At 49.6% G+C, this 19,164-nt stretch overlaps 1 protein-coding gene across 2 annotated transcripts in view; it reads left to right on the top strand.

Annotated features, from left to right (window-relative positions):
* ACAD10 (acyl-CoA dehydrogenase family member 10) overlaps positions 1-19,164 on the top strand; it is a 2,051,508-nt gene that overhangs the window by 101,137 nt on the left and 1,931,207 nt on the right. For both annotated transcript variants that reach the window (XM_069619514.1, XM_069619513.1), the window contains exon 2: positions 12,426-12,621. In XM_069619514.1, the coding sequence (XP_069475615.1) occupies positions 12,432-12,621 (190 nt within the window). In that variant the 5' untranslated portion in view covers positions 12,426-12,431. The remainder of the gene's footprint in view (positions 1-12,425; positions 12,622-19,164) is intronic.

Raw genomic sequence — 19,164 nt, 5'->3', positions numbered from 1 at the left:
TGATCTCCATTCTGCAGCTTCCATGTGCATCTTACCTGTCTCTGCATATCCAATGCCTGCAGAGCCTCGCATCCTTACCTGTTCCAAACTCCCAGCAACACGGGAGACATCTTTCGGGTCAGCATCCTCACGGATCCATCCATCCATCTGGCTGCTGACAGGTGCTCGGATAACCGCTTGCCATCAAGCGCCGTCTGGCCGAACCTGCATAGGAGACAGAACGCACAAGGTTAGCAACTGCATAAACTTTTAACGCTTGGCCGCGCAACTCGCAAACCTTGCGTACCATCCGGAAACCCAAAACTTCTAGTGGGGTCTTCTAAAATCCCCTCTGGAACCGTTTGAACCTGCTTCCATCACTGCGACTCTGCGGGGCCATCTTCATACCTATAGGGGAAAGAAAGGACATTACAACATTATGGACAATAATCATTGGGGAAAAAGTAAGCACAAAAGGACACAGACAATAATCACTTCTACAAAAAACGTACCTTCAAGGTGGATTGGTTGCAGCCGGTCTGGGCCACCATGCACACGGACCAGTGACGCAACTTGGTCCTTCAACGGCGCCCCTGCTGAGGGAAAACGGGACAGAGAGCTCAACGTTACAAAACACCAGGTGAGGTCATATGGGAAAACACATGCTCATCTCATTCTGGAACGAAGGGTTAGAGGGGGATCGCAATTCCAATGCAGCATTCTCACTGCCTCTCACCTTCTCCCAAGGGCATTACCAGCAATCGGAGCAGTCCATACTACCGTAGCTGAGGGTAGAGCCTGAACCAGAGGAGTCCAGTCCAGGGAGGGCTCCAACCGTGCCCCAACACCCCTGGAGAGACCAGGTGAGCATAACAAACATATTTTACTAATGGGTATGAGAACATATTCTATATTATCTTACTGTCAAATGTCCCTTCCCCTGGCCATGCATAGAAGCACTGCCCTGCAGTCTCCCTAGCCCACTGAAAATTATATTTTAATGGTTTATCGTGATACTGGTGTAATTTGCCGCACATGTGGTCTAATGGGCTGTCCACATATGCCATTATTTCCTTTGTTTTTATTCTGCTACCCTGTGTTCCGCCACCTCATCTTTTCACAACGCTTCCCCTTTTTTAAAAAAGAATTCCCAATCACACCTCTCAACGTTCACTGTGGCCCTCCACAGGCCCCACCAGACACTCCACTCGTTCGCAATGGCCCTCTTCACAGGCCCGACCCCTCAGTCAATGTTAGTGCTTGACAGCCCTCTCCACAGGCTCACTGTTCCCTATGTTAGCGCAAGTGTCCAGTATCTAACCATACATCACTGGCACACTCCTCATTTGAAATGCAAAAAGCCTGGTATTTTACACGAGATATCTCTTGGTGCTGACTCGTCCACCTCAAGCCCTCGCCACAGAATGACTCAACTCCCTCTCTACAAAAAACCCAACACAATTCATACCTCTGATGACGCAACTATACAGTTGCCTGCACTATGTGCCACTCTTGATCTACTGCAGGTGTGCCCACACCAGCGCCCACTCCCTATCAAGTTTTACGTTCTAATATCTACGCTACTACAGCCGATCATCCTCCCTTCTGCAAGGATGCGTCCTATACACTGTAAAAAGAATCTATCCCTCCCCCGCCATAGGCATGTACTATTATGCAGCGTCTTCTTGCACAGTTATACTCGCATCCTGGATACTCTCAAGTCCCCTCTGCACTTAGCTTCCACCGCGGCTCACCCTTCCACTGAGCACGGATTGGCACTCAGGAATTGGCAGACCTTTGTGAACTCAGCGTCTGCAGAGTCTCCTCGTGATGCACGTAGTGAACAGGTTTGCAGTCGCCAGATCCGCGCCCCCAGGGATGGCAGGCTGGATACCCTCAGTGGTACGGGAAGGACTGAGATATCTCGCTGGGGTGTCCAAGTAAGGGGTCCACAAATTAGAGCATAATAAAAACCACATACTGAAAAAGTTGAGGAAGAAGCAACAGTGTTTATTACAGCTGGGTGAGCACAAATCAAACAGAACAGTGGATAGGCTCTGATTGAGGGGCTGACATCTGAATGGAATACGAACAGTAGTTTTATACCAAGAAATACTGGTATGAAATCTATCGAAACACTTGCAAGTTGGAGAATTCACTTTTTCTGTTTCCCAGGGATTTCATTGGTGCGTGGACATCACCTCAAAGTTTTATGCTGATTAGTGGTGCGTAATTGAAGCAAACCTCCCCATGTGGTACCACATTTTATTTACACCCCACCCCAGAACAACATGTTATTACTGAAGTAATATTTGTGCTGACCACCAGAACTTTAATACACTGCCATTGGTCAGCACCATTGAGAAGGGAACACGAGACCCCTTGCAGCTGGTGGGAAAGGGGACATTCACCCAATACCTGTTGGAGGATGACCTTCGTAAACTCTGTGGTAGATACTTTGGAGGCTGCCCATCTCCCCAGAGCTCAAGAACTTACCGTCTGACTGGTCTCCCAGGAACGCTACTTCGTCCAGTGTTCCTCTCCCACAGTCGCCTACCAATGGGCATCAGAGGTCATGTGACTTGCCAACTGGTAGAGACATTTTTCTCCGCTGCTGTACCGGGTGGCTGGTTTGGCTGACTGCCCTGTAATTACATCACCTTGTTTACATCACCTTGTTCTAGTTATGTTGTTTTATCCTGCCCTACTGGCCACGTGTTTCAGGTTGAGGTTTCCCAAGTCCAGCCCGCCCAAGTAATTTCCCACTACATGTATTTGTGATGGCGCTATTTTTACCCTTCCTCTTCTTTAGCTAATCATAGGGCAGCGTCTTTGGACTGTGTGTACACCCAATGCATTATTACCCCCTACCGTTGCCGGTAAAGCCCTTTGTACAGGGCGTCTGTGTCTTAGAATACCTGGGTCATTTCCCATGTAGCTGCCCCCACTGTGCCCCTTCGTTACTGTGCCAGTTGGTAGGTGTGTCCCCCTGTCTGAAGCTTAAGTAGCACCTTTAACACAGGAGAATGAATCACTGAAACTGTAATAGAAAGATTCCCTACCTTTCCTGAGCCCCCTTATGGCTTTAGAAATGTCATCCAAAGACAACAGGTCCTTAAGAGGAGATGAGCCAAGAGTTGAATCACTAAATGCAGTTTTATTTTTACTGTTGGATCAATAAGACTTGTTCTCTTCTTTAGGGATTATTTTCCAGAATGTTAAGGTCCTAATGAAATAGTAGCAAACATTTGGCAATATCCGCATTGGCAGAATATAATTTTGTACACTCTCAAACTGATTTAGTTTGGATCTTTCATCTTAATCAAATTTTATTAGGTTTCGCACATGTGTTACAACAATGCAGAACATATTTAAACATGAATAAACAGGAAACCAGTTATAACCCAACGCCCCCCACCCCTTCCCACCCCCACCAGTTCAAGTTCTCAGTAATTACTTGACGGGTTCCGAAAAGAGCGTAGCAATGTCTGCATGATGTGCGCTTAGCACGCCGAAGTCATGGGCCGAGCTTTGAAGGACTCGGAGTTGGGCTAGTGAACGATGGTCCGAGGCCCCCAGGGGGGAGTTCTCCGGGTCCGGTGCTGAAGATTATACTGAGCGGACGTATTTTTTGAAGAAGGGGAGCCATATTTCCTCAATGTTGGATTTAGATTCGTCAAGTAAATGCGTGAGGAATTCCATGTCGTAAATGGCCCGGACCTTGGCTACCCATGCTTTTTCCCCCGGCATTCCGAGGTTCTTCCATTTTTGTGCCAGACAGCACCTGGCCGCCACCAACATAACCTGCAGCATGTGGTCATGGGTATTTTCATGATCGTCCCCAATGTCAATTCCGAAAAGGAGAAACCAGGGGCAGGAAGGCCGCTCCACCCCATCTATCCCCTTAATCCATGTCAATACCTCCTCCCAGTACTTTTGGACCACCAGGCACCTCCACCACATGTGAATATAATCCCCCCTTTCGGTCCTACACTTCCAGCAATGTGGGTCGTACCCTGGCCTCATTCTAGCAATCTTCTTGGGCGGGTAGTGCCAGCGATGCAATACCTTGAGGGCCTGGTGGCGATTGGAGTGAGGCCGTGGAGCGATTGGCCCGCCTACACATCTCCCCCACCTCTCGTCGATCTCCTCGCCCAGGTCCTTTCCCCATTGTGTGCGTGCAGGTGGGGGTCTCGTGGGACAAAAAAGAGGAAGAGCTTGTAGAGGCGGGATGTTATTCCCTTGGAGCCCCTCGCCGAAAGGAGGAGCTTTTCAAAGTCTGTGAGGTCTCTTCTAAGGGTGTCCCCCAGGATGATTCGGTTAGGACTCCCTTAAGCTGGAGATAGCGAAAGGGGGACAGGGTGCCTATCCCCAGGGCCTCTTCCAGATCTTTCAGGGGTAAGAAAGAGCCCCCCACCCAAAGGTGACCAGTCCTGCTAAGGCCTGCCTCGAACCACGCCTGGTACGCTGCTGGCTCCGCTATCTTGGCCAGGAAGGGGGGGGCCCAAATGCAGCTCAATGGGGAGGGCCAGGTTGTGAGCCAGCGGTAGTAACCCCCTCCCTCCTTCCATAGGGACCACAGCACTTTTAGGACTGGGTGATAAAAGACACTTCTAGGGATCTTCCTCCTTGGGACCAGAGCCATTCCTCTATGGTGACGGGCACGAGTGGCCCGTTGTCCATGGCTACCCATTGTTTTTTCGTACCCGGGGCGAAGTGGTCGACCAGGACCCTCAGTTGGGAGGCTCTGTGGTATGTTTCAAGGTCAGGGTATCCCACCCCTCCAGCCTCCTTCGGTCTGGTCAGCACCTCGTAGGAGATTCTATGTTTCTTGCCTGACCAGAGAAAGTTGGAGGACTCGCTTCGTTTCCTTGAAAAATGTTTTGGGGATCAGCACCGGGAGCATTTGAAAGAGAAATAAAAACTTGGGAAGGATTACCATTTTTATGAGGTTGAGACGTGCCATCCAGGAGAGCCCCGACCCTGACCATCGCTCAATGTCTTTCCTGATTGCTGACCAGAGGGGGGGGAAATTGGCTGGGTATAAGCCCTCGGGATCACGGGTAACCTGGACCCCAAGGTACCGGAATCTGTCTCTCAGCCCGAAGGGGAGCCCATTAACAAAAGCCATCTCTGAAACTGGTAAATTGCCCCCTATGAACGCCACCGATTTCTCCAGATTAACTTTGTACCCCGATAGGTCCCCATAGCGCGAGAGGCCCTGCAGCATTTGGGGGACTGTTTGGGATGGGTTTGTGATATAGAGTAGTGCATCGTCTGCAAAAAGGCAGATTTTGCACTGCATCTCTCCGACCTGTACTCCCCTGATGGCCGCATCGTTACGGATCGAGATTGCCCATGGTTCCATCACGAGTGCGTAGATTAGTGGGGACAAAGGGCATCCCTGCCGTGTACCACACTCGAGGGGGAATGTCCTTGACTCGGTCCCATTTGCCACCACTCTAGCGGAGGGGGAGGAGTAGAGCGCGGAGATCCAACCCAGCCACCTCAGGCCCATACCCAGGGTCGTGAATACCTCCCTCATAAAGGCCCAGCTGACCCTGTCCAAGGCCTTCTCGGCGTCAAGGGCCAGTAGAAGCGCGCCCTCGTCGCGGACCCCTCTCGAGGCAAGCACATGGAGCGTCTTCAGCATATTATCAGAACCCTGCCTGTTCAAGAGAAATCCCACTTGGTCGGGGTGTACCAGGCGCGGGAGGCAGCACTCAAGTCTGGTGGCCAGGATTCTGGCAAAGATCTTCGCATCCAGGTTGAGGAGTGAGATGGGTCTATAGGACCCGCATTCCGTCTGGTCCTTGCCGGGTTTGGGTATAACAGTGATGATGGCCTGCAGAAATGTCGGTGGGATGGACTCCCGATTCCTGATCTGGTTAAACAATTTGGCCAAGGGCTTCAGCAGGACGGGTTGGGTCTGCTTGTAAAAATCGGCTCTATAGCCGTCTTCTTCCGGTGCCTTTCCCACCTTCAATCTTTTGATGGCGCCCTCCTCCTCCGATAGCTCTCTCTCCAGGACCTCTAGCTCCATGTCGGACAGCCTAGGCAGAGGGTGTTCTGCCAGGTAGGCGCGGATGTCCTCCAGTGATTCGCCTGCCTTTTTGGAATAGAGTTTGCTGTAATAATCAGCGAAACACTCCACTATTTCCTCACGGCCCCCGTGAATCCCACCCACTCCATCCCCAAGACGAGTGACCCCCTCTCTCAACCCTGCAGCCCCGAGCCCTCTGCGCCAGTAGGGTCCCCACCTTGTCTCCCCGCTCGTAGTACCTCTGCTTAGTATATCTCATTTTCTTGACAACTTCTCCTATGAGGACTGTATGGAGTTCCTGTCTTTTACCCTGCATCTCCTCCAAGAGAGCCCCACGATCAACCCCCGGGAGGCCCAGTCTGGCTCGCAGAGCGCCCAGCTCTGCACAGAGTTTACCCTCGATTAGGCCCCTTTCCCGTTTACGTCTCGAGCCCTCCGCTATGAGAAGGCCCCTGAAAGTGGCTTTTACGGCATCCCACACCATGGACATATCCGTCTCACCGGTGTCGTTTGTCTCAAAGTAGGCCAACATTTCCTGTCTCATGAAATCACGAAATACCGGGTCCCTGAGAAGTGTATCGTTACAACACCATCGGGAAGATCTTGGGAGATGGGCAGTGACCAATTTGCTATGAGTAGTTTGTGGTACGACCAAGTTATGGCTTCCACCTTCGGCTGTTGTCCCACCCCGTTCCCCTCTTCCGAGATTAACAAAAGGTCAATTCTGGTATAGGTGCAATGTGGGGGTGAAAAAAGGTGTACCCACCCTGGCTCGGGTTTGCTTTTCGCCAAACGTCCACCGAATAATGCTCTCTCAGGAGGGTCTGCAAGGCCAGATTATCTTTGGAGATGCCCCTGGGTATCCGCCCCTCTCACGGACCACCAGTCAAGCCTCGGGTCCATTATAAGGTTGAAGTCCCCCCCCAGTATCCTGGCTCGCTCTGCTCACTCATCCATGACATGAAAGACCTGGGTGAGGAAGTGTATTTGTTTTGAGTTGGGCGAGTATAGAGTGGCCAGGGTAACGCGCTCTCCCTCACAGATTCCCTTAATACCCAGGAAACGGCCACCAAAACCCCTCTTGGTTTCTATATCTGTGAGACGGAACGCCCTGCTCAGGAGGATTCCCACCCCTTCCTTCTTAGAACTTCTATGTGAGGCCCAGTAATTGCACCCAATGTCTTTCCCCTTGATCTTCGATTCCCTACCTTGCCTGTAATGCGTCTCCTATAGGAAGAGAACCGTTAGGTGTTGCTTATGGAACATGTTACTCGTGAGAGACCTCTTATTCTGGGAGTTAAGGCCCTTGACATTCAACGTGCCTATCTTTGCTTCAATCATTATCATTTTTCGTTACGCTCACTGAAATCACCTCTAAGTGTCAGCTACTCGGAGCCCGTTGCAAAGAAAGTGTCCTTAGTTTGAGCTGGTTTTCCCTTTCCCCTTGAGCCCCGCAAAGGGCACCCCCCCTCCTCTCCCCTCCCCCCCCCCTTAACCCCCCCTTACCCATTTTTGGGGCGTTCGCCGCCGGGTCCACGGATGGGGATATGACTGGCAACGAACCACCAGGGTCGCTTCCCTGGCCCCGGGAAAACCATTTCTTAGGTGTAGCGCTTTCCAACATGCCTTTCTTCGTTAAGTACCGGCCCTTTCTGATCCGCAGTGGGGACTAGCTGTAGTGTCTCCCGAGCCAGGCGCCCCCCGGCCTTAGTACCTGATCGTGCCCCTGTGCCCCTGACGGGGCGTGCCGTATGGAGTCGCCGTGTAACTTTCTATGAAACCATACAACCGCCTCTAAATGGGCAACACTTCGACCCTGACCGAAGTCAATTAAACCAAGAACTCCCCACTGGTCGTGGGAAAAATGCACTATGACCGGCGGGCTCCATGAATCGGCGCATGCTCCCATGGGATGTATATCAGGCCTTCTGCACAGAGAGGTGAGCCTTGGTTGCTGCTTGTGCGCTCATATAGGGTGGTCTCGGTCTGTGGGTGGATGTTTAGTTTTTCTAAATTTACGTGAGCCTTTGACCTTTAGCTTCCCCTGGGAGAGGTCTGCGCCTCGAGGGGCACGTGGGCGGTCTGCGTTGGTTTCGTTCTGATTTTCTGATGGTCCCGTGATGTCGCCTGTGAGATCCTCGGTGGCCCTTCGGATTTCCGCCTCCGTGATTAGTTGGTACCTCTGGCCCTGCCATTCAAATGCTAGGTAAAATGGGTGGCCCCAGCGATAGTGTGTCCCCTTTTCCTGTAGCCACCTGGTGATAGTGCCGCATTACTTTCGCATCTGGAGAGTGAGGGACGAGAGATCCTGGTAAATTGTCACCCTGGAGTTACCATGTTGAATATCCCGTAAGGTTCTCTCCCTCTCCAACACCCTAGCCTTGTCCTTATAGTAGTGAAATCTTGCAAGAACTGAGCGTGGGCCTCTACCCCTCCCCCCCTGCCAGCCCGATGGACCCTGTCAAGCGGAAGAGTCTCCCCAGAGTCCGACCCCAGGACAATTCTGATGATGTCTTGGATTTTGCTTTCAAGTCCAACCGGGGTCTCTCCCTCCGTCTCCTCAAGGCCGAAGATTCTCAAGTTGTTCCTCCTCTCCCGGTTCTCCATATCGTCCACCTTGAGCCGGAGGTCCTCGCGGCGTTGCAGTTCCTGAAATCTAGTTTCCATTTGCGCCTCGAGGATGTCCGCCGATACCTGGTTGCACTCGACCCCTTCTATCTGATCCTCCAGCGTTGAAACCTTGGCCTTGAGGTCCGCCAATTTGGCCCCCATGTCTGTCCTCATACCCCTGATGGCTGGCCTCCATTTCGTGGGACCCAGGCGTGAATTGGTATTGCGCAAGGGTCTCCCTCCAGTTCATGGGGTATCGATCGCACCAAGCTATAGGGTTCTCCTGAGGTGTCTTCCGGGTGGTGGAGTGGCTAAGGCGCACTCCCGCGACGGCCTGAGCCTTCTCCGGTGGTCGGGTGGGCTCCTCTGCCACTAATCCGGAGCCCCGCAGAGGATGTGGGGGGGTAGGCCTCGGGTGTCTTTGAAGCGGTGGTCAGGCGTGGAAACGTGGGCCGTTGAGATGGTTCCAAGGTGCGCTACCGCGTCGGCCTGGGCACAGACGAATCACTGGTGGTGAGAGCGGTGGGGGGAGCACAGGCCCCCCAGGGGTCCCCGACTGGGGTAAGTATAGCAGTGATTCCCCCGTGTCCCCTATGTTGGGGGCAGGTCACTGTTGGCCTCCAGTAATGGATGAGCCGGTCGCCGGCAGCTGTTGGAGCTTCTCAGAAGGCCCGCCCGGCGTTGGGCCCTGTGTACTGATTGCGTGGGATGTTCCTCCACTCTGGTGGGGTCGGATGACCCGCCGTATCCGGCGTGGGGGCTCCTCTGAGATGTCCGGAGAGGCAGAGGCCGTCAGCCTTGTGGCCCAATCCGCTGGTAGGGATCTCTGCGGGGCCCGCCCGAACTGTCGACAACACCTCCGGCCTCGGTGCACGAGTCAGAGCGGGTGGGGAATTCGACTCCTCCAACCACTACGCGGCCAGGCGATGTACGGCTCCCGCCCGGTGCCTTCCCTCAGGTGCGGGGGGGGGGTCGCCGATCACAGGTCGTTATCTGGGGAACGGGGGCATCTCCGAAGTCTGGACAAGCTTCTGGGTAGTCCACAGTGGTTCCCCTCCTCAACGATTGCTGATAGATGGGGTTAAAAAGCACTCAAGGCATGTCTATTCCGTGGGTTTCCCGGGGCCATACGGGGTGCTTGAGATTCAGGCGGCCATCTTGCCCGCGCCCCCTGGTGGCCTCCTGGATCTCTTTTTAATGTGTAAAATAAACAGGCAAAAGTCTACTGGCTTTACTGGAATTCCCATTCTACTTCACTTTAACTGAAAGTAAATTATCACAAGCCTTCTCAGTAAGCATATTGTAGTCAATAAGATCCTTAATAACATAATGCCTGGTATTTGTATGACATTGGGTACCTGGGCGTAATTATAAAGGGTACAGGGGGGACAAGTCCCCCCCAACTTTCGTGGCATGCCTTTTTGTCCCTCCCATCTTTTGGTGGGAGGGCTGGGGGGGCCCGCATTGCGGCTGCTGCATTCATTGAACATGTAATTGGACAGCGCAAACTTGACTGAGGGTACCCAGCCAGGCTTGCGCTGTCTCATTACATAATGCAGAGCTGAACTCAGCTGCGTATATGTTTGCTGGAGGGCTGGGCTGCGGGCTGTCCCTAGTGAGAAGTCACATCACATTTGGACAATCACATTTGGGGTCAGGAGTGTATTTAGCATTGCAAGAGTGGGGGGTGAGGTGAGATACTAAATGCAGTGCTTGTAATAGTGTCATTCACACTCCCAAACCGGCCACCCCTTCCCCAATGTACATACTTTTTTGGTAACATTAGTGGCAGATGGTATTTTTACACATAAAACTGCAGGATCATTGCAGATGCAGGAAACTCATCTATTAAAGCTCTGTCCAGGCCCTGTGGGGCAAGATATATAGAAACCTCGAAATTTGCATATGGATTGCACCAACAGAAGTGACTTCATAGAAAAGGACATTGCAAGGAGCATCATCAGTCTTTGATACGTGGCGGTACCGTGGTAGTGACTTTAGAATAAGTTGCCATAAGTAAGCCAAGTGGCAAATAAGTTTGTGGTGCAAAATACCTAAAATGCACTATTGTCATATATGGAGCAACTCTATAGTCATCGGGCTTTTTTTATTATAATAGCATGTTATATTAACATAAGCTTCAGAATCACGTATAGAGCTTCAGATAAGACACATTTGGATTAAATGGATTGCCCAGGATCACACACTTTGGTTAAATGGTGAAAATGGGATGTGGACAATTTAAGTAACTGTGCGCATTTTCCCAGGTTTAGTTGGTGTAGATATTTATTAAGGTTTTGCTTTACATTTCATGTGCTTAAATAATTATTTATAGTAGTGTCTTGGAAGCAAACCACATTACATAATAACTAGACTTTCATAGTAGACTAACTGTATACTATATACAATGTCAGAGAAATATGTGGAAGAATGAGAGTATGGCTTTAGTTTTATTCTGCCCATCCTGCATGCAAAGTCACAAAAGTATCATGCAGATTAATGTGAATCTAACAAATCCCCCTCGGGTTTTAAAGCCATAGTCATTATTTCATAAAGCATTCAACATTGTGCACCCTTCTCACTTCTGATCACTCTCTCCCATACACATTTCTAAAGGGACAAAAGTCCCTGTTAATAATTGCCCCTTCCCTTTCATCAGTGCCTAATGGCTCACAGTCTAATGCTTTGTTGACGCAGAGAAACGTGAGGAGCCTCTGCTTCCTGGAGCTCCTTGGGACATTGTCCTGGCAGCGGGACACCACTACCATTTGGACAGGGTAAGATGTCCTGCTCCCAGGACAATAAGCGTGCTGAGCAGGAGTTGCTCGGCACACATTGTCCTGCCAGTGGGACACCTTGCCCGTTGGGCACCCTCTTTGAGCCGCCGAACGGGAGTGCCGTCCCACTGATAAATGCCCCGGTCTGGCCTCCCGCTCGGTACGCTAGTGCTTGGGGTCATTTGAACACAGAAAAACATACCTTAATTTGAATGAGTCAGAATATTGCAAGTAATTAATTAAATCAGAATAAGCAACCGAATGTGCTGTTTTAAAATCTTGCAGGCATTTAATTTTGTATTATGTCGATATGCTTGTTTGAGTCAGTGCCCTGGTGGCAGTGATCAAACACAAGCTCCCTTCCGCCTGTTTGCATGCCTTTTTTACTGTTGTCAATGCCGTGAATTCTAAAGACCAATTGTGGTGTTATACGTTTCAGAAGACTGGCGTGTCTTTAGACTTGAATTTTAAAGATACGCCACCAGTCTTATGAAAGTTATAACAGAGTGTCTGCAATGGACTCTCTTGGCGTAGTAGTTTAGTGTTATCCCTTAGAGCCACCGTCCACCCTTCTTCCACCCTGCCCCTTTCTTTCACAATTTTAAGCTAAATTCGCCCTCTGTTATGTAATTCCTGTTTATTATTGAGGGCAAGTATAAATAATAATTAGGCATTAAGTTCATATTTCACAGCCTTCGAGTCTTTGTGTCATTGGAAAACATTTGATTTTTGATTATCCAGTTAGTGGCAACTTTCTGTCAGTATTATACATCATTATTTATATCATCTCACTTTTGTAACCCTTAAACGTGTTTCTTTCAATTATGTTGGTTGAAGTGTGCACATTAGAAGAAAGAGTTGCTAATACCGCAGGCCACCAGGCCAACCATTGGATATTATTTAGTTGGCCAATTAATACATTTGATGCCTATGGACAAAACACCATTGCAACCATGATCACTTCTTGAATATAAATTTTTCATTTCTAAAAGGGATTTTTGCTTCCTTTCATACAGATTTATATGATGTACGTCCCCAGAATTTTCCAGGCTTCATATTTGCGAGTTTCTGCATGGTCCTCCATTCTCCACCACTCAAGCTATAACTTCAGGAGTACATTGCGATGGACACGGGCGGCATCTTGTGGGTATAAAGCTGTCATTTTTGACATGGGTGGCGTTCTTCTATCTTCACCTTCCAAAATGTCAACAGGTAAGCAATTTAACATCACTTGTGTATATTTTATTGAAGAATGTGGACATGGTGGTTAAATATAAATATTATTAGCACAGATGCAACAATTGTATCCACAGTAAGAAAATGCAAAATAATACTTAGAATCCAACAATATTTATATCACCTATTGTGAGGAACCTGCTGGTATTCTCCTACCTACTCTCTCTGGATCTTCCATTCAGGTGGCCAGGGAAGGGCCATCGCTTTTGGATCCCGACCCTGGGTTTGGACAAGCAAGGATTGATCACCTGAGTGGATGGTCATGAGGGATTGGGAGGAGGATACTCAAAGGCGAGACATGGTACCCCCCCATTTCCACTAATACCCCAACCCTCCGCCTTCCTGGGCTATTTTCAATCTCACACCATTTACAACAAATACTGAGACGAGGAGGAGGCAACTAAGAGCAGTAAAGATTACCCACAAACAACATGGGGAAAGTAAGGGAAACCTACTATAGAAAGAACTCAAGTTATCCCACTAATAGGCAGGGTCAGGCATTTAATAATGACCTGACTCCACTTGACTGTTTTTTCCATTATAAAAGGTATGGTTTTTCACAAGGAAGGCAGCGAGCTGGGGATGCTGTCCGGAGCCGAGAAGCCAAGGAGCAGAGAGCAGCAGGACTGGAAGCCAGGATGAGAACGGTGTGCTGAGACGCTGGCCCAATGTTTGTGAGGGGCTGCAGCGTGGCAGCCCAGTGTGTCTAAGCTGTGCCTCCAAGGAGCCAGAGTAAGGCAGCCTGTATCCTGCTGGTGGCATTTGGCAGGTTGTATGAGGGGCAGGTGGTCGACCCCGACCTCAACCCCGTGTATCCAGAGAGACTGCTTGGCAACGCGACACTGCCTGGTGAGTGAGAGAGAGCAACTCTGGAGCGGGCGTTTCACTGAAGCAGAGCGTGAGAAAGACCGTTTTAAAGCGGCACGAAGCGGAAAAAGTAAAGTGAAAGAAAGGCATTTGAACAGTGCCAAGAAGGAAAAGTGGAATAAAGACTTTTAAAGAGTGCAGTGGGTCCACGGTAAAGAAAGGACAGTGTGTAAAGTGCGCAAGAGGCGCGATAAGAAAGCAAAGGAAGGTGCAAGAGTGAACGGTGGAAAAAAGGAAAGCAAAGGAAAGCTGAAAGTGTGCATGAGGAAGAAGTAAGAGAATACAAAGGGGTGCATGAAGCACCAGAAGGTGAAGGGTTTAAAAGGAGGAGCAAGAAATAAATAAAGCGGGGTTATAGATCAGAGTGGTCACGTCTAGCAGGAGCAAAGAACCAGGCAGTTTCAAAAGTCTCTGACTGTACTTCACAAGTGAAGTGTGTGTGAAGGAACTGTATCTGAAAGGAGAGGTACACCCTGACAAGCTGAGCTTGTGTTTTAAGCCAAAAGGAGCCTAAGCTTGGGGAAGGGAACTCTGTGATAGGCCTAACAAAGGTGGTAGCCTACCCTCTGGTGGTAGCCTACCCTCGTCTCCCTGCCTCTTATGGCATCTCAGATCCTGATGTTCCCACACCTATTGTGTTCCTGGACTCTCGAACTGTGGTGTGTTTAACTTCTCTGCACCCTCCACTCCCTCTGCTTCCTTTTCTATCCCTCCCCCATTTCTTTCTCTGTCTTTACCCTACCTTCTTCCCCTCTCCCCTACCTCTCCCCTACTCAACCTACTCCTCTCCTACTACAGATCCCGTGCATCTATCGCTTTCAGAAACGCTGTCAGACACGTACGATAGGCTCCTTCTTTATTTGTCTTTACCCTCCCCTCCCCTCTCTTCTTCGTCCATGTAAAGCTCTAGCACTGTTGAAACGACCATCAGGCACGTACAATAATTATTCATATGTTGTACTCAGTTTTGTTTTCCTCTTGTTCTGTTATACCTCTAAACTCATAGCACTTGCCCATTCTGAATGTTCCAATGCCTATTAAGAATGTAACTCCATCTTGCTTAACGTCTCACCCTCCCTGCGTGGAGTGCTTTGAAAGACTTGTTGTCAAAACTAACAACTTCCCCTTTCTCTGTGCCCAACTCCTCCTCACCTGAATCTCCAGGGGAGCCCGTAGAAGACGACCAATCCTGTCTTCTTCGATGCTTCTTTGATACCGTCTTCTTCTTGGTCTTCTTTTGACGTAAATAAGGACGTGGCTCCTCGGAGGCCACCTTGACCGGATGGGAACCAAATCCGGTGGTCTCCCAGGAGCCAGTCCCAAAACTCCAGGGAAAAAGCCGATGGGCAAAAAACCCTGTGTAGCAGATCTTCTCTACTGTCGAAAAGGAGTAACTGATCCACCAATTGTGACTTCCTCTATGATGAACAAAGGATCATTAGAGTTGTAAATATTCTGAAGTCTTTTACTCAAATCAAGGACAAGAACCGATCTGTAGTTTGTAGAAACTACAAGTTCCAGCAGGCACCGCAGGAAATCAGGCAACGTTCGGAGAGTACTGCGATCCAGAAGGTACCGTAGAAGGCAGAAGATGTGTAGAACCAGCGGCTCCGTGGGTAACTGCGGTAACAGGAGCTTCGACTCAGAAGTATGATTGCAGCGGAGAGAGAGTGCAGCGGAGAGAGGGTACAGCGGGAGAGGGACTGGAAGTAGATGGGGTCTCGGAAAGGGGAGTATGAAGCGGAACTATAAGATATATAAAAAATAGGTAATAGATAGGCAGAATATAATGATAGTTAAATACAAGTATAGGGACAGAAAACCGAAGAGAAAGAGAAAAGAAACTCCTGTGTACTTACCAGTAAAAAACTGCTGCTGAGTATATACCTGAGAGGAATACACCGCGAGTGAAAGCAGAAGAATAGAAAAAGACCAAGGCAAGAAGGAAGGGGTAAGGTCTTTCTGCGAAACAGAATAACAACGAGCAAGGGGCAATGAACAAAGTTAGAGATCAACGATGATACAACGCACCGTTGTTACTGTGCGTGATGCGTATATACGTTCCGGACGCCATCTTGGTAGAAGGCTAGACCGTTAACTAGATATTGAAGGCATCCATGCTAGGTGTATCTCCACCGATACCATAACTTCCATGGCTGGTGCATAACACTTGTTTAAGTGTATAGGCGCTATATAAATGACCAATAAATAAATGAATAAAAGAAATATCTATTGTTTCATGAAGGAAAAGCAAAGTGTATCCTGACAAAACTGAATTTTGTGTTGGAAACTGAAAGGGGCCTGAGCTTGGGGAAGGGAACCCTAAGAGGCCTAACAAAGTTGGAGACTTGTTGTTTTGTAGTGTTGAACGGATTAAAGCTTGGGGAAGGGAATCCTGAGAAGTTTCAAAAGGAACTGTTCTATTTCTTTTGTGGTGTTTGGAACTTGTTCAAGTTGAAGCTTGGGGAAGGGAACCCCAACGAACCAAAGATGCAGAGTATTTGAGAATATTGCAAGGGCTCTATCTATGGAGAAGGTCTTATGAACAGCCCTTTTTGATTGAACTAATTTTTGTGACATTGCCCAAATTACACCTGGTGAGAAGACCACCTAAAACCAACCTTGGTTTCCTATTTTCTGTTGAAACACTGTTTTCTTCAATTTTAAAGACTTCCTATCACTCTTTTGTAAAGGGTGAGGGCAAGCGTAGGTTTAGACACAGGCCGACATTTATTTTGGACTATCAGACGTCGGCAGCCTTTAGCAACATCAGTTAAGGGGAACCATCCCTTTAGAGTTGGGGCCAGCTTGGCCTTACACCAACCCAGGAACCTTAGTAAATAAAGGGTTTGAAATTAACATCTTTGAGTCTGTGTGTCTCTTGATAGCCTGCCTGTCTCACGCAATCCATAATGTGTTTATTCATGTGGTTATGACATTCCTTCCCTGTATTAAAAACATGACATCACTGCCCAACAGAATTACTGTAGTGCAAATGCCTGCTGCTTGCGCCAGCATACTGCGTGAAAGGTAGCACCATGAATAGCTGCCACGTAAACCATGAAAGGGATGGCTAGCTTTTCATATTACTTTATTCTGTCATGGAAAAATTCCCCACTCAACAAATAATCCAATATTATGGAAGGTTGGTAAGCATTTTTAATGACAGTTGGCAAAGCAGCATACTGAAATCGACAGGACGACACAAAATACCCTATTCCACTGAACGCGGTATAGTAACAAATGGTCTTCTATGAAAAGGGCATACCAAACTACTTTCGATTTTGCAGAGTATACAATGTATCCAGATATCTCCAACCTGTTCTACGTGCTTCTCATAATACGCTATTAAAAACAGCAACTACTTTCTCACGCCTGAGTGAGGACACGTTGCAACATGGAGCAGACATATTCAGATACATTTCTATCAAGTCAGCAGAATCTGGTATAACCACAGTTCTCACAGGGCTCAGGTAGTGCCTGATCTGCCTAATGCTGCTAAATCTATACACTGAAGCCGCCTCGCAGGCTAGGCAGGCTTCTATAAGTCACTTGTCGGAGCCAAAGCGGAAATACATAAGAAGCAAACAGTCTATGAAGCAGGCTGCTTTCGAAAGGATTGGTTCGTCCGAAGTATTCCACATCTATGACCGGTAATCACCAAAGCTGTGCTGCTTTGGAAAATTTTCTGCGTCCTGCGTCGATGACAGCGATACGCCCCTTTTGAGGACTTCCTCCGACAGCTGACGTCACCCGATGTTATATGTAGGACGCACGACGCCCGTAGCCTCAGTTCCGTTTTTTCCACGAACGTGTTCGCTCCGGAGATCTTGGCGCGCCTCGGTTCTTCTGAGTTATTCTATCAGTTCTTTCGAACGTTTATGTTGAGAAGATATCATGTCTTAGTCTTCTTCTACCCCGCGGCTGGGTTTCAAGAAGTGTCGGGACTGCGGTGCCAAGATGTCGCTGACGGACCCGCATAACGCCTGTCTCTGGTGCCTCGGTGAGGACCACGCCACGGATGATTGGGACGATTGCCAGTCGTTGACATCGAAGGCCTTGCGGGAGCGGAAGAAGAAGCTTTCTGTTGGTAGGTTGTCCAAGCCCCGAAAGTCAAAATCCGATGCGCTTTCGACCGACGATTTCGAGAGGCGACTCTCCGCGTCGTCGGCATAAGTCCAGGGGTTCTCGGTCGCAGAGTGGGTCCCGCCATTCCTCTGCCTCTTCGAGGCATTCGCAGAAGCGCCGTCATCGGTCGCCTTTCTCGTCCGAGGACTCAGCCCGTCGGCGGATTGCTTGTCCCAACAAGCATTCTTCTCCTGCGGAATGGGATGCATTTCGTACAGAAATGATGGCGATTTTCCAATCACAGGGCTCCGTTCCGTCCACGCCTTCGAAAGAAGCCGGCGGGGAATGTGCTACGGCCTTTGGGCTCGGGTGGTCGGCACGATCATCGGGAGCCTTCAAGGTCCTGATCGGACAAGGTGGATCGCTCTAGCCATGCCCGCTTCAGGTCCCGGTCCTCGACGCCCTTGAGACCGTCGGAGCCTCTGAGGTCTTCGAAGAAGACGTCAACGCCGTCGGTGCCATGTTCGTCGAGGGACGCTCTTGAGGCTCCGTCTCCGAGTAAGTCATCAACGGCATGGACACGCTTGGGGCACCACCCTCGAGGTCTGTGTCGAAGCCATCAGCACCACGCTCGACGTCGACGCCCTCAACGCCTTTTTCTGGAGGCTTTACCAAAGGTACCCCGTGCTTCGGTGGAAACTCCGAGGAAGGCCCTGAAGAAGTCTGTAAGGCCTGTATTTGAGCCTTTTTCTGTGCCCTCATCCAGGGATTTGTTCCAGCCTCTGGATTACATCTCTGAGGTGGATGAAGGGTCTGATGAAGGTTTGGTGCCTGATGAGGTTCCTGATGACTTGTTATCTGGTCATAGCCAGTTGGAAGACCTGAGTCAGTCTTTGCACAATGCCAGTTGTCTTGGTACCTCCCCGGAGGTTGAGTTTGGCAGGCCTGAGCCTGGTACGCATGCTGAATCTTCGTACAGGCGACTCATGTCGAGGGTGACGGAGTACTTTGGGTAGTCTGCACCTCCAGTGGATTTTCTACAGGATGACCTGACAGATATCCTTGACCAAGGTCCACCCACTGACCCGATGCTGCCATTTCATATCGCTTTACAGAGAAGGTTGGCGGCGGCTTGGACTGCTCCGGAGAGTCTCCCGGCAGTGAGCAAGTCGTTGCCTAAAAAATACCGTCCAGCCAGTAGCGACCCCTGCTCTTTGGCGACGCACCCCACTCCGGAGAGTTTGGTGGTGCAGGCGGCTATGGCCCCGGCAAAGCAGGCGTCGTACCCTACCATCCCTCCTGATAGGGACGACAAACGTTTAGATGGCTGGGCGAAGACGGTTTGCCCTTTGAGACGGTTGACCTTGAAAACTGTACTTTTAGTTGCTTTACTTCCGCTCCGAGTGAGTGAGTTGCAGGCACTTTCCTTTAAGCCACCCTTCACTGTGTTCATAAGGACAGAGTTGTCCTTAGGGTTCGTCCTTCTTTTCTTCCGAAAGTTGTGTCGGAATTTCATTTAAGCCAGAAGGTCATTCTTCCGGCGTTCTATCCTCCTCTGCATCCTGGTAAGGAAGAGGAGAGGCT

Source organism: Ambystoma mexicanum, chromosome 10 (genome assembly GCF_040938575.1).
Source record: "Ambystoma mexicanum isolate Mex_15411 chromosome 10, UKY_AmexF1_1, whole genome shotgun sequence".
Lineage (NCBI taxonomy): Eukaryota > Metazoa > Chordata > Amphibia > Caudata > Ambystomatidae > Ambystoma > Ambystoma mexicanum.
The sequence above is the reverse complement of the archived record's forward strand: the minus strand, read 5'-3'. Positions and strand labels throughout refer to the sequence as shown.